We start from the raw sequence: 21,208 nt of genomic DNA, 5'->3' as shown, positions 1-21,208 counted from the left end.
CAAAGACCTTCAGACGGCTCAGCGGGAGGCCCCGTTGGTAAAGTCCAACGGGGCCTCCTGCCGAGCCGACACCGACACCTTGAAAAGAGCTGTGCTGCTGCTGCACGTTGTACAAAGACTGCAGGTTAAACCAACTCCGAGAGCAGCTGCCGTCCGGACACGCAGGTCAGTGTTCAGGTGCAGCCGTCAGCGGGGAAAGCGCAGCCCGTTAGCGACGAGGAACTTAAACTCCACGCGATGCATTCCAGCCAAAGCGGTCAAAACAGGAGACGCCAACTGGGAGATGACCTCCTGCAAATCTACGTGAGGTGCATTGAGGTGGAAGTACGCGTTTATTTCCAGGCCCTTTGTGCGCTGCAACAACACAAGTTTCATGGGTTTGTTTTGCACACGGCTCCACGGTGCAGCCCTCTGGTCCACCAGACCGAGATACCACAACACTCGTTGCATGAATTATGACGACATTTGCTCCGTGCATGCGCACAGAGGACGACGCCCGGCGACCCTTCACCTTTCCTTGCGGCGTCATCGCGAGGGTTCACATTTGTGTGCAGAACAACTGTCGGCTGTGTTGGAGTTTTCCCCGGGGAACGAGAGGGTCGCCTCCCTGCACCTACGGGGAGTAAGGCTCTGACTGTTGTTTGTGCTTATGCACCAAACAGCATTTCGGAGTATCCGGCCTTCTTGGAGTCGGTGGGAGGGGTCCTGGAAAGGGCGCCGCCTGCCAACTCCATAGTTCTCCTGGGAGACTTCAACGCTCACGTGGGCAATGACAGAGAAACCTGGCAGGGCGTGATTGGGAGGAATGGCTTGCCCAATCTGAACCCGAATGGTGTTTGGTTGTTGGACTTCTGTGCTAGCCACAGTTTGTCCATAACGAACACCATGTTCGAACATAAGGTGGCTCATAAGTGTACCTGGTACCAGAACACCTTAGGCCGGAGATCAATGTAGTCGTATCATCTGATCTGCGGCCGTATATCTTGGACACTCGGATGAAGAGAGGAGCAGAGCTGTCAACTGATCACCACCTGGTGGTGAGTTGGATCAGATGGCGGGGGAGTCGGCTAGAGAGACCTGGCAAGCCCAAACGTGTAGTGAGGGTGAACTGGGAACGTCTGGCAGAGGATCCTGTCCGGGAGGTCTTCAACTCCCACCTCCGGAAGAATTTCTCACAAATCCCGAGCGAGGCTGGGGACATGGAATCCGAGTGGACCTTGTTCAAAGCCCATTAGAGGTTTTCCGGGCACGTCCAACTGGTAGGAGGCCCCGGGGAAGACCGAGGACACGCTGGAGGGATTATATCTCCCGGCTGGCCTTGAAACGCCTCGGGATCCCCCAGAATGAGCTGGAAAGTGTTGCGGGTGAGAGGGAAGCCTGGGTCGGCCTGCTGAACCTGCTGATACCGCGACCCGACCCCGGATAAGCGGGTGATAATGGATGGATGGATGGATATCAAATAACACCTTTTGTAAATCAAGATACAAACCATCGTTGATAAACCTTAAGAAACTAACATTCTCTGTGAAAAAACAGGTTGAACTGATCCAATAACATGTACTGTATACTCACAAAGCATTGTGGAGATCTTGAAGAAACAGTATGTGGACATGAAGGATAACCCATGAATAAACATGAAAAGATTAGACACTTGCCCTGAGTTCATCAAGAGCAATGAGTCGCTGAGTCCAGACTTGACTGAAGAGGGCACCCAACATGGTATAGTCTCCCGGACAGAAAGTTCAGGAAGTTCCGCTTGAAGACTCGTATGTGGACCATCAGGTGATCCTCTCTGCAGCCAAAAAACGAAGCAAAGGCAAAGTTAGATTGATGCAGTGCTTGAGCATGATGCCTAAACAGATGAACATTCACTGCCTTCTGGTGTTAAACTGAGCTCCAATGATAAAGTCACCTTTATAGTTATTCAAAATGAATAAGTCAGGTTGAATGTTAAATAAGGACACATTTTAGCATAACAGCATTATCACAATGTGTTAAATATAGATTACAGTAGTCTGTATCCTGTTGTGGATTTGAATAACTGAAATACTCAGTGTATAATAGCTAATATATCTGCCTCCGCCATTCAGTTTGATTTTTGTCAATGAGGAGACCCAGTCCGATGGCAAACAATGCCCTCCTTCATTTACCATTAAATTAATAGTACGGAACACCTGTGTGCAAAGACACAGTTGCAAACCTACGCTCCTGTAGGTACATGCTGTACAACATCAGGAGAATACGACCTCTTCTCACTCGGCACAGGTTCTGGTCCAGGCTCTGGTCATCTCACGGCTAGACTACTGTAACTCCCTCCTTCAGGTCTACCTGCTAATGCCATTCGACCGCTACAGCTCATCCAGAATGCAGCTGCTCGACTGGTCTTCAACCTCCCGAAATTTACCCACACTACTCCGCGACCTTCACTGGTTACCGGTGGCCGCCGGCATCCGCTTCAAAACATTGGTACTTGCGTACCGTGCTGCGAACAGATCGGGTCCGGTCTACATCCAGGACATGGTCTAACCTCACACCCAGGACATGGTCTAACCTCACACCCCACCTCGTTCACTTGGCTCGGCTTCTGCCAATCGGCTCGTAGCTCCTTCACTTCGAGCTAAACACTCTACGAAGTCACGACTGTTTGCTGTGCTGGCTCCTCGTTGGTGGAACGAGCTCCCCATTGACATCAGGACAGCAGAAAGTCTCTACATCTTCCGTCGCAAACTAAAAAACACATATTTTTCGACTACATTACATTACATGTCATTTAGCTGACGCTTTTATCCAAAGCGACTTACAATAAGTGCATTAAACCATGAGTCCAAACTCAGAACAACAAGAATCAAGCAAGTACAATTTCTTCAATAACGTTAAACTAAACTACAGAGTACTATCCGTAAGTGCCATTTAAGTGCTACTAAAGTGCCAAACTACAAAGTGCTATCGGTAAGGGACATTTAAGTGCTACTAGAGTGCTACTACGGCTCTACCTTCCCTATTCAAGGTAAAGTCGAAAAAGATGTGTTTTTAGTTTGCGACAGAAGATGTAGAGACTTTCTGCTGTCCTGATGTCAATGGGGAGCTCGTTCCACCAATGAGGAGCCAGCACAGCAAACAGTCGTGATTTTGTTGAGTGTTTAGCTCGAAGTGAAGGAGCTACGAGCCGATTGGCAGAAGCCGAGCAAAGTGAACGAGCTGGGGTGTACGGTTTGACCATGTCCTGGATGTAGACCGGACCCGATCTGTTCATAGCACGGTACGTAAGTACCAATGTTTTGAAGCGGATGCGGGCGGCCACCGGTAACCAGTGAAGGTCGCGGAGGATTGTGGGTAAATTTCGGGAGGTTGAAGACCAGTCGAGCAGCTGCATTCTGGATGAGCTGTAGAGGTCGAATGGCATTAGCAGGTAGACCTGCCAGGAGGGAGTTGCAATAGTCTAGGCGTGAGATGACCAGAGCCTGGACCAGAACCTGTGCCGCCTTCTGAGTGAGAAGAGGTCGTATTCTCCTGATGTTGTACAGCATGGACCTACAGGAGCGTGTTATTGTGGTAATGTCGGCAGTCAGAGAGAGTTGACTGTCGAGTGTCACACAGAGGTTCCTGGCAGTCAAGAGTCGGAGCCAGCACTGAGTTGTTGAAGTTAATAGTCAGGTCGTGTGTGGGAGAGCCTTTTCCTATACTATACCTTGAATAGGGAAGGTAGCGCCGTAGTAGCACTTTAGTAACACTTAAATGTCTCTTACTGATAGCACTTTGTAGTTTAACTTTATTGAAGAAATTGTACTTGCTTGATTCTTGTTGTTCTTAGTTTGGACTCATGGTTTAATGCACTTATTGTAAGTCGCTTTGGATAAAAGCGTCAGCTAAATGACATGTAATGTAAAAGGTGGATTTTGGGAAAGATACACATGAGGATATGCCCTAGAATTAATTAAATGTTACTGCTATACGTGGAATGAAATTTAAGGGGGATATCAGTTCAAACCTTCTATCTTCTATGTTTGCACGAGCAGTTGGCTTGGGCCATGGACCCGAGGATGATCCATTGAGTGAAGTTTGAGTTGTGCTTGCACCCATCATTTGCTACACTGAACTATACCACCGCTTACCTAAATTTAGCCTTGACAAGACTGGTGTCTGAGTCATTGGGTCCAGACTGAAGACAGGTGGGACAGAATCTCAAGCAGACATGGCATGATGTTCAGGAAACTGGAACTTAAGGCAGGTGTTGTCATCATTACTGCTTGAAGATTCACAAGTTAATCGGTTGTCCACTGTGGGCTGACATGATTCTCTCAGACAGAAAAAAGACAAAATAGAGAAGATTAACAGTAACAACAATAATATAACTTTAAATATCACTTACACTGTTACAAAGTGGTTCTAACAATAAAATAAGAAATGTACAAAATGTTGAAAAAAAAGAGTAGAATAAAATATTTTCATAAAAATGCCAGTCGATAGTATAGTATATCAAAAATGTAAAATATATAATAAAATTAGCCATATGTTAAGTCAAAGTTATGTAACATGCATACACTGTTTGAACATGAAATGGACAGTGCTTACAAAAATAGATGAGCCTAAAGCTTTCTGTTAAATTAACACACACACTGAACTTTACTAAAACTTACCACTGTGTATCCTTGACAAAACTTGTATCCATTCATGGGGTAGACTAGAAGAACAACAAAGAAGGTGATGAGGTCCATGCTGGTAGTCGTAATCACACCTAAAAAGAAAGATTAAGGGAATAAAGGACGAGGGGAGGTGTAAGATTCGTGTTCAAAGCTCCGGGTCCCGTGGCCGCAGGAAATTCAGGATTCAATGAGTTAAAGTTTAACAATATTTAATGGCAAAGATAATACTCATGTAGCGTTCACGATCGTGGGGCCAGAAAGGAGGAACTCTCCACAGACGGACTGCAGCTCCCAGGGAGCCACAAACCGGGGCTGTCTCGAGTCTCCAGACCAGTAGAACCATGTCTCCAGACCAGTAGAACCATGTCTCCCCAGAACAAATGCTCGGTCGTTAGTATGGTCATGCAAGTGAATTCACACCTAATGGTTAGTTCCATTGGTCAGTTCAAAGGATGCCGCCGTTCTGTTCGCTAAGCCAATTGATAAACTAGCGGGGTCAAAGCTCACTCTTCCGGTCAAGGACAGGAAGTTCCCCTTCACAATAAAACCCTATTATCCTGCCTTCAGAATAAAAGCAACACATTAGGTTTCAATCGGCATCCATTTTAACTATTGTCTAAACAATAAAACATTCATTCATTCTCATGCATCATACAGTTAATCATTACATTTGTCATTAAAACAGAATAATAAAACAGTGATCCTCTCTTATGTTTCATAATACATTCCTCCAGAATATTCCTCATAATATCCCAAATTAATTATCATATCTTTCTTTATGTATTAATTTAAAACATAAACTTCTCTTATCTACATGTGCAAATATATATAAAATCCACTACAACCTAACAGAGGACATGCATCCTCTTCGGTAAAAAACAAAATCATCTCAATTATCAACTTTTACTCTTTTCAATGCAATGGTTGTAAATGAAAATAAAAAGGCTAAATTCCCACTCACGTGCCACATGTTGTTATCGTAGCGGCCAAGGTTTGATTTCCGGTGGTCCCTTTGCTGCAGATCATCCCCTCTCGCTCCACTGGGGCGCTTCTCCCTCTCCAACACGAATAAAATAAACATCTTTAAAAACAAAAACTGCTTGCTTTTGGCATTTAAATGGATTAGAATCTCACCGTTTTCCTGGGTGTCATTAAGGTCAGAAAGTTGTTCCCATCCAAGTCCACAACCAAGTTGGATAACAATGTCTGACAGGTGGCAGGAGCAAATTAATTACATTTTACAAGATAAAAGTAAGTATTCTTAATTATCTGTACATACATTTAAACATTGAGCTGTTAGCTGTTTTGTGTCTTCACACTGGCGTTCATATAACTCCACAGCGCAGTTGTAAGCGGTCACGTGAACAGCAGTCCGGACAGCCAGGTTAACAGACATGTCTGAACATGTCCGGACAGACACGTCTGTTAACGTGACTGTCCGGACTGCTGTCCACGTGACGCTCCGGTATAAATGAGTTTTAAAGCTCCATATCTAACGTTACACATGTCTGCTTGGGACCGGCGTCAAAGCACTTCAATAAAAACGTGGTTATTAGATGAAGTTTGTCGCACCCCTCGGTGTCCACAGTAACGTTAATTAACCTAACCTATAACGCTAGCTTTAACTAAACATTGCCTTAGCTAACCTGTGGTAAAGTAAGCTAATGTTAGCTCGTTCAACACAGAAACCTATAACCTCCGTTACATCGACGATGTTAAAGAAACGTGAACACACTCAAGTATTAGACAGCTAAGTTAACTTACTCTTGACGTCCAAGGCGACACAGAACTGCAGACAACCATGCCTCATGTAGCTAACCGCTAGCTAACATAAGGTTAGCTCAACCCCTTAAGGAGAGGTTAACCTCACATAGAAGGTGTCACTAACGTCGACCGTTCAACAGCTTTTACTCTGACTAATGCATTATGTTGGCATTCTTACCTCAAGAAGAGACGTCATGTTCCCAGCGGTCCGGCTGTCGATCCTTCAATGGCGTCTCGAGAATCACTGAAGAAGACGTGCTGTAGCTGCACAAAGTCCGGAGAAGTGGCGCTAAAATGGGTTCAACAGTTCAACCTCCGATGTTGTTGTTTTTGTTTGTATTGTTGTTGGTTTGATCACCGCCACCTGGTCCTCTCTCCTTTGATCTCTGTGTCTGTCTGCTTGACGGTCTGTCTGTCTCTGTGCTGTGTTTCCTTCTCTAGTAGATCTTAGTTTACAATACAATACAATACAATACAATAAAATAGCAGGGCAGTACATATTACATTTAAGAATTAAAATAATAAAGGAAATGAACAAAATAAATAAAAATGTAATTATATACAGTGTATCTAAGTGCATATAAAGTGAAAGCGGTGCAAGGTTTATTGATGTTGTTCAATTTGAGGAGGATCTGGCCAGAGGTGATTATTATAAAGTCTAAAAGCAGTTGGCAGGAAATGTTCTCCTGTATCTGGAATGTTCTCCTGTATCAGGAATGTTCTCCTGTAGTTACGGGAGAACATTCCAGATACAGGAGAACATTCCAGATACAGGAGAACATTCCAGGGGCGCTGAAGCAGTCTGTTGGAGAATGTGCTCCGCTGTCCCTGCAGTAGGTGGAGAGGGTGGTCCGGGTTATCCAATATGGACAATAATTTCTTCAGTATCCTCCTCTCCACCACCTGTTCCTTATAGTCCTGTTTGCAGCCAATGATGGAGCGGGCCTTCCTCACCAGTTTAGTGAGTCTGTTAGTGTCTCCGGCTCCAATGCTGCTCCCCCAGCAGACTATGGAGAAGTCCAGAGCACTGGCCACAACAGACTGGTAGAACATCTCCAACATCTCAGAGCACTGGTCCAACAGACTGGTAGAACATCTCCAACATCTTGCTGCCCACATCGAAGGATCAAAGTTTCCTCAAGAAAAAGAGTTGACTCATCCCCTTCTTGTACACAGCATTGATGTTGGCCTTCCAGTTCAGTCTGTTGTCGATGGAGACACCCAGGAACCTGTACTCCTCCTCCATGTCCACCTACTCCTCCACCATGTCCACCTACTCCTCCACCATGTCCACATCCTCCTCCACCATGTCCACATCCTCCTCCACCATGTCCACATCCTCCTTCTCCATGTCCACATCCTCCTCCACCATGTCCACATCCTGCTCCACCATGTCCACCTACTCCTCCACCATGTCCACATCCTCCTCCTCCACCATGTCCACATCCTCCTTCTCCATGTCCACATCCTCCTCTACCATGTCCACATCCTCCTTCTCCATGTCCACATCCTCCTCCACCATGTCCACCTACTCCTCCACCATGTCCACATCCTCCTCCACCATGTCCACATCCTCCTCTACCATGTCCACATCCTCCTTCTCCATGTCCACATCCTCCTCCATCATGTTCACATCCTCTCCCAGAACTCTCAGCGGTTGTGGAGCCGTCGTCTTCCTCCTGAAGTCTACCACCATCTGTCTGGTCTTGGCCACGTTCAGAAGCAGGTGATTTCTACCGGCCCGCTCCACAAAGTCATCCGTTTCTGCCCTGTACTCCTCCTCCTGTCCATCCTTAATACACCCGACCACTGCAGAGTCATCAGAGTACTTCTGCAGATGGCATGACCCCGAGCTGTACTGGAAGTCACTGGTGTACAGGGTGAACAGGAAGGGAGACTGAACAGTTCCCTGTGGGGCTCCAACATCACTGACAGCCAGCACACGGCCCAGTCGGACATACTGTGGTCAACCTGTGAGGTAGTCAGTGATGCAGGAGACAGTGGACGCGTTGAACCCCACAACCCGCAGCTTCTCAATCAGCAGCAGTGGTTGGATGGTGTTGAATGCACTGGAGAAGTCTAAGAAAGTGATTCTCACAGAGCCACCGGTTCCATCCAGGTGCGACTGAGCTTGTTGCAGCAGGTAGATGATGGCGTCGTCCACTCCCACACAAGGCTCATAAGAAAACTGCAGAGGGTGAACCAAGACCAGCCTCTCCAGCACCTTCATCACATGGGATGTGAGGGCAACTGGTCGGAAGTCCTTGAGGTCAGATGCAGTTGACTTCTTTGGAACAGGGACCAGGCACGACGTCTTCCACAGCACCGGGACTTCCTCCTGTCTCAGGCTCAGGTTGTAGAGGTTGATGGTGGCACTTAAACAGCGACAATAATGGCGGACGTGAACTCGCTAGGCAAATAACACAGACGCATCCCCACGGCTAACAGTTCAATGTTGGGGCTCCTTCACACACACACACATGGTCGGGATTGCACCACCTCTTGTTCACATACACTGCAATCCCGCCACCTCTCCTCTTACCGCTCTGTATAGCGTCTCTGTCCGCCCGAACAGGCCTGAAGCCGGGCATCGACGCACTGTGATCCGGAAAGTCCGCGTAACGCATGAGGCTACACGTACGGAAGCCCCTCAGACTTTACAGCGCGCCGAGTTCGTTGGTCTTATTCGCCAAAGGCCTCACGTTCACCGTTATAATTGACGGTACTTTCCTCAGGACTCTTTTCTGGGTTCAGCTCTTGGCTTTGGAGGCCTTTAAAATGGAGGGTGTCTTGTGAATTTGACTGTAGGTGATTCAAAACATGTAGTGCTCGTTTGTGCTTGTCTCTCTGTCTGTCTCTGCCTGTCTGTCTCTCTGCCTGTCTGTTTGTCTGTCAGTCTCTCTCACTGTCTTTCTCTGTATGTCGGTCAAATCAAGAGAAAGTGTGGTTTGAAGGAATCTTAAACGGTGAAACTGTACATGTCATGTGTACATGCAAAACAAGGAGAACTTATGTACGGGGCACCCATCATATGCACGATTACCTCCACTGCTTCGAATGAGAAGAAGAGTTTGCAAATATAATTTATTGTTTTGTATTGTTTGTTGGTTACATTTGTGTTTGTGTTTGTGTTGAAACAGTGACAACATTTATTTTTTACAAAGAATAAATGCAAAAATTACAGTGTTTTAAATTTATCTCCCAGTATATTTACGTCAAGAGCCCAGTGAATTGTACATTTAACAGTGACAAACTGTATTTTTTACAAATAATAAATGTGAAAATTACAGGGCTGGCTGCTATATTCATAATACGTTATAATTCAGTTGTCAGGACAGTAGTCCGCACATTTAACAGTGACAGAGGAGTGGGAGTGATGGGTGTGATGGAGTGATGGGTGTGATGGGAGTGATGGGAGTGATGGAGTGATGGGTGTGATGGGAGTGATGGGAGTGATGGAGTGATGGGTGTGATGGAGTGATGGAGTGATGGGTGTGATGGGAGTGATGGGAGTGATGGGTGTGATGGGAGTGATGGGAGTGATGGGAGTGATGGGTGTGATGGGAGTGATGGGAGTGATGGGTGTGATGGGTGTGATGGGAGTGATGGAGTGATGGAGTGATGGGAGTGATGGGTGTGATGGGAGTGATGGAGTGATGGGTGTGATGGGAGTGATGGGAGTGATGGGTGTGATGGGTGTGATGGGAGTGATGGGAGTGATGGGAGTGATAGAGTGATGGGAGTGATGGGTGTGATGGGAGTGATGGGTGTGATGGGTGTGATGGGAGTGATGGGAGTGATGGGAGTGATGGGAGTGATGGGAGTGATGGGAGGCGGCAGCTGGTTCGTGGGGAGGTGTAGTTCATGACCCAATAAACTGAACGGAGATGATGATGATGATGATGATGATGATGATGATGATGAGTGAATGACGTGGACGCCTCGTCTTCGGTGTCCCGGGTTCAAATCCAACAGACGTGGGGGGGCAAGGCAGGTTCGGTCCTCCATAAACCTGGACCGAGACGAGTGGACTGAACCTTTGTTTGATTTCCATGTTCTGCAAAACAGAAGTAAAATCCCAAGAAATAATAGAAATGCTCGGACGTCTTCGTCCCTCCACTCCCTCTTCTTCGTCTTGCTGACCCGTGTGTGTGTGTGTGTGTGTGTGTGTGTGTGTGTGTGTGTGTGTGTGTGTGTGTGCTGTGTAGCTGAAGCCAGACACACTTATCCACGTTTGGAAAGGAAACAAGGAGCAATACCAGAGTGAGATGGCAAACGTTACGTCGGCAGGGTTCCAGACCCTGCTGTCCACTCCCTGGTACCTGAACCGTATCTCCTACGGCCAGGACTGGCAGGGCCATTACAGGGCCGACCCGCAGGACTTCAAGGGTTCGTCTGCATGGTTGATTTGAAATTGGCAAAGACCCCCCCCCCCCCACACACTTTATGACTGGTAATTTGCTTTATGCAACATTGCTTTCCAACCCTAGTATTTTAATTACGGGTGTTAGGCCTTTACCTTCCTCCACAAGATGGTTTCATTGCTCCCGACTCGTGTTTTATTATCGTATTGTTTGACTCTTGACACGCATCTGAAACGTCGTGAAGTTGTCCGTCACTCCTGTGCTGATGTGTGTAAGCCTGTTGAATGAAGGGAAATTATTACAATATTTAGCTTTCAGAAAATCACAGATAAATACGATAAAATACCTAATTTAATTACAATATGTGTGTGTATATATTTATATATATATATATTTAATATATACTTTATATAAATGAAAATAAATATATATATATATATATATATATATATATTTTATTACGGATATATATATGTATATTTTTTTAAATTCATTTATTCCCTGGATGTTGCTCGGGCTGCCTGGCCTCATTAAATATATTTCAAAACAGGAACTGAAGAACAAAAGAAGCTTGTGATTGGTGGCGAAGCCTGTTTGTGGGGGGAGTACGTGGACGCCACCAACCTGACTCCCCGTCTCTGGTACGTTGTTTCATAATTAAATATGTCTGGTGGTCCACGACGCGTACGATGACTCCATGCTGATGATGTCCCTTCCTTTCCAGGCCTCGTGCCAGCGCCGTGGCAGAGCGTCTGTGGAGCGCCGCGGACGTGACGGACATCAACGACGCCTTCAACAGACTGTCCGTGCACCGCTGTCGCATGGTGGCGTAAGTGGCGTCTGTTTGAGCGACTCTCGTCTTAATCAGTGTCTGTGGGTCTAAGCCGGAAAAACATACACACCGGGAACGATAACGAGCTACATGGAGAAATTCTTAGGTTCAAATTAATTCCATTTTAATGCCCTTTCAATACATTGGAAGGCCTCGAATCGCCAACATAACTTACATTTACTACACATTTGGCCACGTGCAAGAACAAAGAAGAAATATATATTCACACCGTCGGCAGCAGAATTAAGGGATCTTATTACAATATTTAGCTTTCAGAAAATCACAGATAAATACGATAAAATACCTAATTTAATTACGATATGTGTGTGTATATATTTATATATATATTTAATATATACTTTATATAAATTAAAATATATATATATAAATATATATATATATCCACAGCAAAGGGGATCGATGACTGCAATTGGTCTGTTTGATGGAGACAGTCTCTGCATCATCACACACACACACTCCTGTTAAAGGCTTCTAATTCAATACGAATGGATTAATAATCTTTCTATCTTTTCATATCAAGGCGTGGGATCCCAGCTCAGCCACTGTTCTCCAGCTACTGTCCCTGTGAGTACAAAGGCGTCTGAAGAAGACCGTAAAGCCGTGGGAACAGAAGAATGGAAGATAATCCATAAACAATCGACGTATATCAAAGGAATCGAACGCCAAACTGCCTTTTTTGTGCTACGAAGGCTCAAAATCTGCTCCACAGAACTATTGATCATCTAATGTCATAAACCTCTCGAATTTATGAATGCACTTTTTTCATGAATGTTTGATTGTGAATAAAATCTTGACATTTTAGTTGCGACTCTTGTTTCACATCCAAATTAAACACTGACGTATTTTGCTACGAGTTAATTTTGCATCCAGGCAGAAGATGGTTCAGGTTTACATGCAGCATGCAGTCGGACACACAGGTGGACACCGGGGCAAGAGATGAACATGAATTATTGTTGTATAACCCAAATTCTCCAAAGGCTGTCATGCGTGAGTTTAGTGCCGGTGATCAAGTGTTGGCGCTTTGCCCGTTGGTGAGTTCACCCTTCCAGTATTCTGGTCCGTATACAGTGGTTAAACGCATCTCGGACAAGAACTATTTGATTTCAACTCCTGGTGGCAGAAAGCCTGTGAAATTGTTCCATGTCAACTTGCTTGAACCCGATTATGCTCACTGTGCTGGTGCGCCTGGTGGGGTGCAGCAGGAAGTAATGGCAGGCAGTCCGGTGTTGGCGGCCGGTACAGTGGATGTGCTTTCGGTCGACTTTGGGAGACGCTGTTCTCGAACCTGACAAGGGGTTGCTGTCTGGTCAGAGACCCTCAAAAGGTTAGGACGGTTGTTCGGCCATTTGCCAGACATGCAATTTGAAGAGCTGATTTTATCCACGTTTGTTTGGGGATGTGCCGTCCAGCACCGATTGAGCACGACGTGGACGTAAGTGATGCGTCAGCATTTTTACAGAGTTTCTCCTGAGAAGCAAATATTTGGAGGCCGAGGTAGAGTACATGGTTGATAATGACATTGCTGTGCCTTCGTCATCAAGCTGGGCTTCTCCATGTTGGTTGGTGCCTAAACGTGACAAGACACCCAGGTTCTGTTCAGGTTTCGAAGTCAATAAAGTGACAAAGCAGCCTTTTCCGTTGCCTCGTATGGATGATTGCATAGACCGGGTTGTATGGCAGCACATTTGATCTGCTGAAGGGTTACTGGCAGGTGCCCTTGTCCAAAAGGGCACATTACAGGGAGTTGACGGAGCACAACAATTCAACCGGTATCAGTTAAATTATTCCGTTATTGAGAAGGAGGCTCTTGCCTTGATCTGGGCCCTGCAACACTGCAGATGGGCGTGGCCAATGAGTGGAAACACCTGAGGTAATCAGCAGCACTGGCAACACCTGGGCCTTGTGTACCAGTGCTGCATTTAAAGGACCTTCTGGTCTCAGGAGCTCTCGCTCGCCGTCCCGAGACCCCGTTTGGCTGTCTGTAGGGGAGTCTGGTTTGACCCGACACTACACAACATATCACACTTCCCACGCATGCACTCACCTCCACCACTGGTTATTCTACCTAAGTTATGTTTATGCTACCTAGGTTAAATAAAACACTCTGTTAGCTACTACTTGTGTGTATCCCCCTTTGTTGTCATGGCCGTGTGACACACACAGTCATTCCGGCCCAAAAGGAAAAGTCTGAAGAGCGCCAAAATCAGCATAAAGACATCATCTGGGGAACATGAAAATCGGTACAAAATGATATGCCAACATGCAGAACATGAAACCTTTGACCTGCAGTCGATGCTTGTGGATCTCCAAAATTATTGGAATTAATCCTCTGAGGAACTTTATTGAAATAGTTCAATTTTGGCGTAAACATTTGACATCATGGAAAGGAAAAGTCAGAGGATCACCAGCATTAGTGGAATTCATCCTCTGGGGAACATGAATATCTGGACAAAACATGACAATTCATCCAAAATGTCTTGCACATTTTGATAGAGATAAAATGTTAACATAATGGTAGCACTAAAGGAAAGAACAAACGATTACCATCATTGGGATTCATCCTCTGGGGAACATGAATGTCTGTACAAAACTTTATGGCGACACAACCAATACTTGTTTAGATATTTTGATATCCAAAACGTTAACGTCATGGTAGCACTATAGGAAAAGTAAGAGGATCACTAACATTAGTGGGGTTCATCCTCTGGGGAACGTGCATTTCGAGACAAAACTTTATGACAATTCATGCATTATTTGTAAAGATATTTCGATGGAGACCTACATAGTTAACATAATGGTAGCAGTAAAGGAAAAGACAAAGGATGACCAACATTAGTGGGGTTCATCCTCTGGGGAACGTGAATTTCGAGACAAAACTTTATGACAATTCATGCATTATTTGTAAAGATATTTCGATGGAGACCTACATAGTTAACATAATGGTAGCAGTAAAGGAAAAGACAAAGGATGACCAACATTAGTGGGGTTCATGCTCTGGGGAACGTGAATTTCGGGACAAAACTTTGAATACAATTTATCCAATATTTGTTGAGATATTTCGATGGAGACCTAAAAAGTGAACGTCATGGTAGCAGTAAAGGAAAAGACAAAGGATGACCAACAGTAGTGGGGTTCATCCTCTGGGGAACATGAATATCTGCACAGAACAAAAGTAAAAAGTCAATGATAATGAATGTGTTTTCACTCGTTCATCACACCCAGAATTCCCTTCTGCACTCACACGTTCACCAACCAGCTGCTGATTCCCCAATTAAATAAAAGAAATGAATGAAACATTTAAACTGATTAAATTCCTTAAAATGAAGATCAAATTTAAATAACTTCAGCAGGTGAACACAGACTGAATGATTTACTAATTATACAGTATTAGTATTATCATCATCATTAACTAACAGAGTATTTGATGTGTAATTTGTATTTGAAGCTCCAGAATAACAACAGCTCTTCTTCCATTTCATCATCTGATCATAACAAATGATGATGATGTACTACTTTTAATGGATTTAACCTATAACATTTTAGAGTTTAAAGTATAACTTTGTGCAGTGCAGTCAGGTTAAAATGTTATTATTCATTCATTTTAAGATCATAACCTCCACATCGCTGTCTGGATTTTATTTTCTTCTTATAATTAATCAATTAATTCATATAAATTAATAATATATCTAATAATATAATATATAAATTATAATTATTACAAATAAAAAAGTATAATATTTCCATTAGGATTTAGAATTATTTGAGAATTATTCATTAAAAAAGTGTTTATTTGAATCTCTTTTAATTTTTCTCACAATTGCTCAAATATGATATTATAATGAGCTTTATAAACGGCATTGTAAATGAATATTGGATTAATATTTCTGCAGAAAATAAAAACATGCGTGTTGGATCATAAAGGTGACACACACTCCAGGCTCGTGCACAGAGCCGTGCAGGTTAGTCGGCTTCAATTCACCGATGTTAAAACAGGGACTTCCGGAGATGACCTTCAAAATAAAATGGACACTGACTGGTGTTTGTTTGATTAGTACACATGTTGTTGTGTCTTGGACATCTTCTTCTTCTGGTCTTTTAAAAGTCTTCTGCTGTGTGACTAAATCCAGGTGGAGGTGGTGGAGCAGTCCCAGTCCCCAGACGCTCTCTGGATCATCAGCACTCAGCTGATCATTTCAATCTGAGGAGAGAAGAAGAAGACAACAGAAGAGATGGATCAGTGTCTCCAGAGACTCCCTTCATCAGCACACCAGGAGGAAGAGCAGCAGGGCCTCCAGGCTGTGCAGCTTCCTCTCAGCTCTCATGTTAACCTCCACTGAGCTCCAAGCTCACACACCTGCAGCCCCTTTGGGTCATCCAGGCTGAGTATTTGCTGAGGGTCCTGAACGCATCACGACTGCAGAACCAGAGAGGCGTTCACTGCTCTCTGTACAGATGGATTCAACCCTGTTCTGCTGCGTTCACACAGGACTTCATCCAGAGTCAACGCAAAGGAGGAATGAAAGGACCCGATGTGGATGGACATCAACAGGAGTAGAACTGGACGTGACGCTTGTTAATAATAAAGAAATGCATGCATTACACCCCGGTATCCATTTTTGTATTAAGGCCGCGAAAGAAGAAAACAACAAGTAGCTCACATCCCCTGGGAACGTCTTTAAAACCAATCGGTGTTTGAGATGCTCCTGCTTCGTCACTGACGTCCTGACGTTGAAGAGAAACCACAGCTGGAGGTGTTCCCTATGAGGCCTCATATTAGTACAGAGACCAGATGGACCTGGGTCCCTTCCCCAGACTCTCACAGGTTCTGTGGGTCCTGGTTGCCTCTGGACCCTGGTCCGGGTCCTGCTGGGGTCCTATTATCATTGCTATGTGTAGTTGCATGCAATTAGTATAGCCAAAACCATTACTGCTACCATTACTCTACTATATCCACTGTTGCTGCTATTTCTGGGATGTATAACAATAATAATAATAATAATAATACATTGAATTTATATAGCACTTTTCAAAACACACAAATAAGCTTTACATAAGGCATAGACATACAAAACTAAACTAAATAGAAAGACAAAGAGCAAACAAACAAACAAATAGAACATTTCAGGTAAAACAAAGAAGAAGAAAAAGAAGAAAACTTGAGAAGCTAAGAGGAATGAGTCATATAGTGGAGGGTAGAGGGTAGGGGGTAGCAGGTGAAGGCGAGTTTGAAGAGGTGGGCTTTGAGGGCTTGTTTGAATGATGAAAGGGTGGGAGCATGTTCCAGAGGGGGGGGGGGGGCCCTGTCACCCCAGGTCCAGCGTGGGTGACTGAGGTGATGGACTTGGAGGAGATGTAAAGTAGGGTGTCGTCAGTGTAACAGTGGAAGTCAAGACCATGACTATGGATGATTTGTCCAAGGGGAAGGATGTAAATGATGAAGAGGAGAGGACCAAGCACAGAACCTTGGGGGACACCGTGGGTGACTGGGGAGGTTGAGGATGTACAGTTGTTTATGGCAATAAATTGATGTCGATCTGAGAGATATGAGGTGAACCAGGAAAGGGCAGTGCCAGTTATGCCAAGGGAGTACTGGAGACGTGAAAGGAGGATGGAGTGGTTGATAACCTCTTCATCATGACTACTACTCATTATATGAATTATGTATGTGATTAGGGTTGCAAAATTCCGGGAATATTCAAAGTTGTAAACTTTCCACGGGAATTAACGGGAATATACAGGAATTAACGGGAATTTGGGGGTAATTTAACTGTATGTACCTTGTAATAAGCAAACATTTATAATACAACTTTTAAAAATGACATTTTTGAATTTTTTGACATTTTGTGAGTAGAACTTTATTCTTTCATCGAACAACAAAAACATGAATGTTGAATAAAAAAGGTGTATTCCCTATGATCGCCACCCCCCAACCCACATTGTTTTTAGTGTTTTTCCCTGAATCCTTTCAGGTCTAAATGTTTTCTTCCTGGACCTCATCAACGTCCTCCTCACTGCTGTAAAGTCTACTGTATATAAATAAACTTGGTATTAAAATGAACATGGCTTCAGTTTACCAAGTAATCAATATGCTATATGACAAACAGTGTTGGGAAAGTTCACTTTCTACATGAACTAGTTCAGTTCATAGTTCACACATTTTAAAATGAACTAGTTCAGTTGATAGTTCATAATTCAAAATGTTGAACTAAGTTCACAGCTCCAAAAAAATAACTAGTTCAGTTATTTTTTTCAATATGTTATATGCTATAATTTAAATCTCTATCTGTCTGCAATACCGCTCTTGGCCTCTACGCCACTCGGCGCTCTCACACTTGCCAGACAAAGGGCTGAAACGTTCAGACACTGATGACAAAGACGTTCAAAAACAACAGAACGTTTTATGTTTCTGTTTATGTCAGACAATGTTCCCAACCAGCTCCATTCAGGGTCCAGCTGAGCTCGGCGTGCATAGTCTTGTTCTCAACTACATTTAAGTTCCCTGTTATATGTTTTTGCAAAAAAAATAAAATAGGCACATTTTTTTTTTTTTTTATTCCAAAAATTCCCAAGCCAAAATTTCTGTGGAAACTTTCCGCCCCTTTGCAACCCTATATGTGATATGCATTGAATGTGTTGTAACTCTGTAACACATGACATCTATTGTACTTCTGGTCATGTGACATCTATTGTACTTCTCACGTGACATCTATTGTACTTCTGGTAGCGTGACATCTATTGTACTTCTGGTCACGTGACATCTATTGTACTTCTGGTCACATGGCATCTATTGTACTTCTGGTGACATGACATCTATTGTACTTCTGGTCATGTGACATTTATTGTACTTCTGGTCACGTGACATCTATTGTACTTCTGGTCACATGACATCTATTGTACTTCTGGTCACATGACATCTATTGTACTTCTGGTCACGTGACATATATTGTACTTCTGGTCACATGACATCTATTGTACTTCTGGTCACATGACATCTATTGTACTTCTGGTCACGTGACATACATTGTACTTCTGGTCACGTGACATCTATTGTACTTTTGGTCACGTGACATCTATTGTACTTTTGGTCACATGACATCTATTGTACTTCTGGTCACGTGACATCTATTGTACTTCTGTTTACTTCTGGTCACATGACATCTATTGTACTTCTGGTCACATGACAACTATTGTACTTCTGGTCACATGACATCGATTGTACTTCTGGTCACGTGACATCTATTGTACTTGTACTTCTGGTCACGTGACATCTATTGTACTTGTACTTCTGGTCACATGACATCTATTGTACTTTTGGTCACATGACATCTATTGTACTTTTGGTCACGTGACATCTATTGTACTTCTGGTCACGTGACATCTATTGTACTTCTGGTCACGTGACATCTATTGTACTTCTGGTCACATGACATCTATTGTACTTTTGGTCACATGACATCTATTGTACTTTTGGTCACGTGACATCTATTGTACTTCTGGTCACGTGACATCTATTGTACTTCTCACGTGACATCTATTGTACTTCTGGTCACGTGACATTTATTGTACTTCTGGTCACGTGACATCTATTGTACTTCTGGTCACATGACATCTATTATACTTCTGGTCACATGACATCTATTTTACTTCCAGTCACGTGACATCTATTTTACTTTTGGTCACGTGACATCTATTTTACTTCTGGTCACATGACATCTATTGTACTTCTGGTCACGTGACATCTATTGTACTTCTGGTCACATGACATCTATTTGACTTCTGGTCACATGACATCTATTGTACTTCTGGTCACATGACATCTATTGTACTTCTGGTCACGTGACATCTATTGTACTTCTGGTCATGTGACATCTATTGTACTTCTGGTCACATGACATCTATTGTACTTCTGGTCACGTGACATCTATTGTACTTCTGGTCACATGACATCTATTGTACTTCTGGTCACATGACATCTATTGTACTTCTGGTAACGTGACATCTATTGTACTTATGGTCACGTGACATCTATTGTACTTATGGTCACATGACATCTATTGTACTTATGGTCACATGACATCTATTGTACTTAGGGTCACATTGTAACAATTATCCCTCCCAATAAAACCTACGGGTAAAAGTACAACGCTATTTTAAGGGAATGAGCGGATCTGATAGTGAGTGTTGTGTCCCTACTTGATATGATGGAAAACCACCATGAACGGAAAATGTGAAATAATCATAGAATAAATCAAATTGCGAGCACCAAATGTTATTATTAAATCAAAATCAATGCGTCATACGCTGCAAACACAGAACGAACACGCATCACCAACAATTAACCCCTCCCAACGCATAATTCCATCCCCGGATCCCAACAGTACCGAAGTCTCTTAATGTCCCCCAAAAGAAAGTTAATGACAAATGAACCCCCCCCCCCCCCTAAGCCGGCAAACAAAGTCCAAGACAAGCGGCAACGTGGCGAGGCGCCGTTTGATGAATGAGGACCACTGTCTCTAAACCTCTCGTGATGCTGTCAGCTGTGATCCAGCTTCACTTCCTGTAGACATGAACAACAACAACACATGGACACAAACCCTCTACTGACCTCAGAGTCTCCAGACTACAATGTGGACTCTCCAGAAAACCACTCAGCAGCTTCACTCCTGAATCCTTCAGCTGGTTTCCTCTCAGATCCAGTTTTCTCAGACTGGAGGGGTTTGACTTCAGAGCTGATCCCAGAGAAGAACAGCCTTCATCTGAGATCTGACAGCATGACAGACTGAAAACACACAAAACAACACAGAGTTTATCATATTGTCTTTGTGTGTGTGTGTCTCTGTGTGTGTGTCTGTGTGTGTCTCTGTGTGTGTGTCTCTGTGTGTGTGTGTGTCCCTGTGTGTGTGTGTGTCTCTGTGTGTGTGTCTTGTGTGTCCCTGTGTGTGTGTGTGTGTGTGTGTGAGTGTGTATGTGTGTGTCTGTCTGTCTGTCTGTCTGTGTGTGTGTGTGTCTCTGTGTGTGTTTGTGTGTCTGTGTGTGTGTTTGTGTCTGTCTGTGTGTGTGTGTGTGTGTCTGTCTGTCTGTCTCTGTGTGTGTTTGTGTGTGTGTGTGTGTGTCTGTCTGTGTGTGTGTCTCTGTGTGTGTGTGTGTGTCTGTGTCTGTCTGTGTGTGTGCGTGTGTGTGTGTGTGTGTCTCTGTGTGTGTGTCTCTGTGTGTGTGCGTGAGTGTGTGTGTGTGTGTAAAGAATGCAGATATGAAACATGAAAAACAACCAGGAGTCAATGTCCAAGCTGCTGATTGAATGGTGGTTTAGCTCCTCTATCGGAATGATGTTTGTAAATCTGCCTCACCAGCCATGAACCTCACGTCTCTGTATAGTATATTTAATATACTCATCAATACTCTTTGTGTCCTTTTGAGTGACATTCAATACGTAGACCAATCAGATAGTTATTGATTAAACATGAAGGTGCTACACTAGCAGCAGACAGTGAACCCACCTCAGAGTCTCCAGACTACAATGTGGACTCTCCAGAAAACCACTCAGCAGCTTCAAGTCTGAATCCTTCAGCTGGTTTCCACTCAGA

The 21,208-nt window shown here is 43.9% G+C and overlaps 1 protein-coding gene and 2 long non-coding RNA genes across 8 annotated transcripts; 1 reads left to right on the top strand and 2 right to left on the bottom strand.

Moving 5' to 3' along the window:
- Positions 1–1,369: 1,369 nt before the first annotated feature.
- Positions 1,370–6,820, bottom strand: LOC117740146. 6 transcript variants are annotated; one of them, XR_004610551.1, is made up of 6 exons: positions 6,586–6,820; positions 5,778–5,849; positions 5,605–5,700; positions 4,638–4,735; positions 4,113–4,295; positions 1,370–1,792 (listed from the first exon to the last, which is right to left on the bottom strand). It is a non-coding gene; the product is annotated as an uncharacterized LOC117740146 (long non-coding RNA). The 6 variants fall into 6 exon arrangements; XR_004610555.1 differs by having other exon boundaries at positions 5,605–5,691; XR_004610553.1 differs by lacking the exon at positions 6,586–6,820 and adding an exon at positions 5,923–5,997.
- A 3,331-nt stretch (positions 6,821–10,151) lies between these two features.
- Positions 10,152–12,425, top strand: LOC117740144 (beta-hexosaminidase subunit beta-like). The gene is made up of 4 exons (XM_034546352.1): positions 10,152–10,796; positions 11,322–11,412; positions 11,496–11,600; positions 12,145–12,425. Exons 1-4 carry the CDS (start codon positions 10,676–10,678, stop codon positions 12,206–12,208), a joined length of 381 nt encoding a protein of 126 aa, XP_034402243.1. The 5' UTR covers positions 10,152–10,675; the 3' UTR covers positions 12,209–12,425.
- Positions 12,426–13,936: 1,511 nt separating this feature from the next.
- On the bottom strand, positions 13,937–21,172 carry LOC117740149. The gene is made up of 2 exons (XR_004610563.1): positions 21,122–21,172; positions 13,937–15,822 (listed from the first exon to the last, which is right to left on the bottom strand). It is a non-coding gene; the product is annotated as an uncharacterized LOC117740149 (long non-coding RNA).
- Positions 21,173–21,208: the final 36 nt, after the last annotated feature.

This window comes from Cyclopterus lumpus, chromosome 12 (assembly GCF_009769545.1).
Source record: "Cyclopterus lumpus isolate fCycLum1 chromosome 12, fCycLum1.pri, whole genome shotgun sequence".
Lineage (NCBI taxonomy): Eukaryota > Metazoa > Chordata > Actinopteri > Perciformes > Cyclopteridae > Cyclopterus > Cyclopterus lumpus.
This window is presented reverse-complemented; position numbering and strand designations above follow the sequence as displayed.

Excerpts from the sequence above, each read along its gene's own strand:
- LOC117740144 (XM_034546352.1), top strand. The coding sequence starts at position 10,676 with ATGGCAAACGTTACGTCGGCAGGGTTCCAGACCCTGCTGTCCACTCCC. Across the intron at positions 11,413-11,495 it reads AACCTGACTCCCCGTCTCTG|GCCTCGTGCCAGCGCCGTGG; the intron begins GTACGTTGTTTC and ends CTTCCTTTCCAG. Across the intron at positions 11,601-12,144 it reads CACCGCTGTCGCATGGTGGC|GCGTGGGATCCCAGCTCAGC; the intron begins GTAAGTGGCGTC and ends TTTCATATCAAG.